Below are 2,462 nucleotides of genomic sequence, written 5' to 3'. Positions count from 1 at the left end.
GGTCTCTTATCGCCAAGTGAGACCTCTTCCCTGACTTCCAGATCTGCCCATTGGACTGCTCACTTGATGATACCAGTTAAATGTTTAAAACTAACCTTGAACTTCTGAATTTCTCATCTTTCTTCTAAAATTGATTGATTGATTTAGTTTTACTTACTGCTTTGAAGAATGACACCACTGAATGGCAATCACCAGAGCTAAAAGTGGAAATCATTCAAGGATCCTCCCCTCTCCTCCCACCTCATTTTCTGCGTGAAACCAAAGAACAAATCTGGTATGTCTCAGAATCATCCTTAAAACTTTTCACATCCCTTCCCACTTCCGTGCTCATAGCTTCCCTGGTCACAGACCGCTGCAGCAGTCTTCTAGTTGACCTCCTTGCCTCTAAATCTTCATTGTTCCAATCCATCCTCTATACTAATGCCAATGTTCTTTCTAAAATCTGAATTTTATCATGTTTCTTCCTTACCTTAAAACCCTTTTCAACTACCCATGGCCTACCCAGAAAATTTTAAACTCCAGAGTATGCATATAAGGTCCTCCCTGATCTGGCTTCTGCCTACCTTTCCAGACTTGTATCTAACTCCCTTTCTTTCTCGTCCCTTCACCTTCTCACCAATGACCAATACATTCTTTGTGATTATTATCAACATACTATTATTTATTTATTTATTTTGCAGAACCCTTATAGCAAGATATAAAAACAAATGTAACTTTAAATGTCTATAACCACACTAGGCCTTTTTAGCTTGCTGAAATTTGGGGGAATAGCTTATATAATTCTTGAAACTCACAGACCATCTTCATAAAAAAACACTATAAAGTTTGAGTATGGTTTTGAATGCATGTACATGTTTTTGTTAAGATATATAAATTTTCTGTTTCCTGACTGTATTCATAATCTGGACATTTTCATACATCCTCAGTGAGTTAAACAAACTTCAGGCCTTTTTACTACTTAAAGAGAATCAGCACAGTTCTATCTGCCAGTGGCAACATACTTAAAAGTTAATGAATAGTAACTGACAGGTCACCAGCAGGTTTCTGACCTAGTTTAGAGCAAAGTGAACTTTTACCTGGGTGTAAATATGCTTCAAACAACTCCTTTAAAAGCACTTTAAACAGCCATTTCCATTTTAATAGTCGGATGAGGATTGTAGCCTTCAATCTGAAAGTCTTCAGCCTTGAAGCCATCAGTTTTCTCAACTTTTCGAAGCATTTTGAGCTTCGGGAAAGGCCTTGGTTCTCGCGGAAGCTGCATTTTCAGTGGCTCAGTGTGATTCAGGTAAATGTGTGCATCTCCCAAAGTGTGTACAAGGTCACCTGGCTTCAGGCCTGTGATGTGTGCAATCATGTAGGTGAGCAGAGAGTAGCTGGCGATGTTGAAGGGCACGCCCAGGCCCATGTCTCCTGACCGCTCATACAGCTGGCAGGACAGCTCACCGTTCACCACGTAGAACTGGCAAAGGGCATGGCAGGGTGGGAGGGCCGTGAGCGGGAGGTGTTTTGGATTCCAGGCACACATGATGATTCTTCTGTCATTAGGGTTGGTTTTGATTGTGTCAGTCACCTTCTGCAGTTGGTCTACTCCTTTGCCTGAATAATCTGAATCCGTATCTTCGTATTCGGCCCCAAAATGCCTCCACTGAAAGCGGTATACTGGGCCTAGATCTCCTTCTCTGGTGGAGAATCCCAGGCTGTCCAAGACGCCTCGGGACCCATTGGCGTCCCAGATTTTCACTCCCTTGGAAGACAGCTCCTTAGCGTTTGTGGATCCCTTGATAAACCACAGCAATTCCTCCAAAACACCCTTCCAGAAAACACGTTTGGTTGTGAGCAGTGGAAATTCATCTCTGAGGCTGTAGCGCGCCTGCATGCCGAACACCGACAGGGTGCCGGTGCCCGTGCGGTCGTCCTTCCGGGAGCCGCAGCGGAGGATGTACTTAATCTGCCCCAAGTACTGCAGCTCCCCGTGCGGCGGCGGCGGCAGCGGTGGCTCTGTGCCCCGCTCCTGCGTGGCGGGCAGTGACAGTGGGCGCGGCAGTTCGGAGCCGGTGGCGGGCATGGTGCGGGCACCGGAGGGTGGCGGGCGGCTCCATACTAACCTTTATTGGGCTCTTACTATATTCCAGGAACAATATCCATAATTTTACATTGCTATCTTCTTCAAATTCCGTTTCAAAGTCCTTTCGGAAGGAACTCCTGTTATGTCCGTTTGATGGATGAGGAACGAGACGCATGCTGATGATTGTAGACGAGTAAGCTGTAGAGCTAGAATTTGAACTCAGATGGTTTTTACCGAATTAGTTACTGTTTCCCTAATCATGAGACTGTTTCCCCTTCCAGGATCTTGCTTTACAAGGAATTCTTCCCCTCTTAACACACTCAAGGTTCAGTACTTGGGTCACATACAGTCTTCCGTAGGAGGCTTTTATCGTCTTCTAGGTGATACTGACTTTTTT

At 44.8% G+C, this 2,462-nt stretch overlaps 1 protein-coding gene across 3 annotated transcripts; it reads right to left on the bottom strand.

The window, feature by feature from the left end:
- Positions 1–1,117: 1,117 nt before the first annotated feature.
- LOC105079923 (thymidylate synthase-like) lies at positions 1,118–2,065 on the bottom strand. Of its 3 annotated transcripts, none has more exons than XM_074371226.1 (2): positions 1,606–2,065; positions 1,118–1,503 (listed from the first exon to the last, which is right to left on the bottom strand). In XM_074371226.1, exons 1-2 carry the CDS (start codon positions 2,063–2,065, stop codon positions 1,118–1,120), a joined length of 846 nt encoding a protein of 281 aa, XP_074227327.1. The 3 variants fall into 3 exon arrangements, with proteins under 3 accessions (XP_074227327.1, XP_074227328.1, XP_045360874.2); XM_074371227.1 differs by having other exon boundaries at positions 1,118–1,605; positions 1,825–2,065; XM_045504918.2 differs by having other exon boundaries at positions 1,118–2,065.
- Positions 2,066–2,462: the final 397 nt, after the last annotated feature.

Source organism: Camelus bactrianus, chromosome 9 (assembly GCF_048773025.1).
Source record: "Camelus bactrianus isolate YW-2024 breed Bactrian camel chromosome 9, ASM4877302v1, whole genome shotgun sequence".
Lineage (NCBI taxonomy): Eukaryota > Metazoa > Chordata > Mammalia > Artiodactyla > Camelidae > Camelus > Camelus bactrianus.
The sequence above is the reverse complement of the archived record's forward strand: the minus strand, read 5'-3'. Positions and strand labels throughout refer to the sequence as shown.

Bases quoted from the DNA above. Each gene is read 5' to 3' on its own strand.
- LOC105079923 (XM_045504918.2), bottom strand. From the start codon at position 2,065: ATGCCCGCCACCGGCTCCGAACTGCCGCGCCCACTGTCACTGCCCGCC.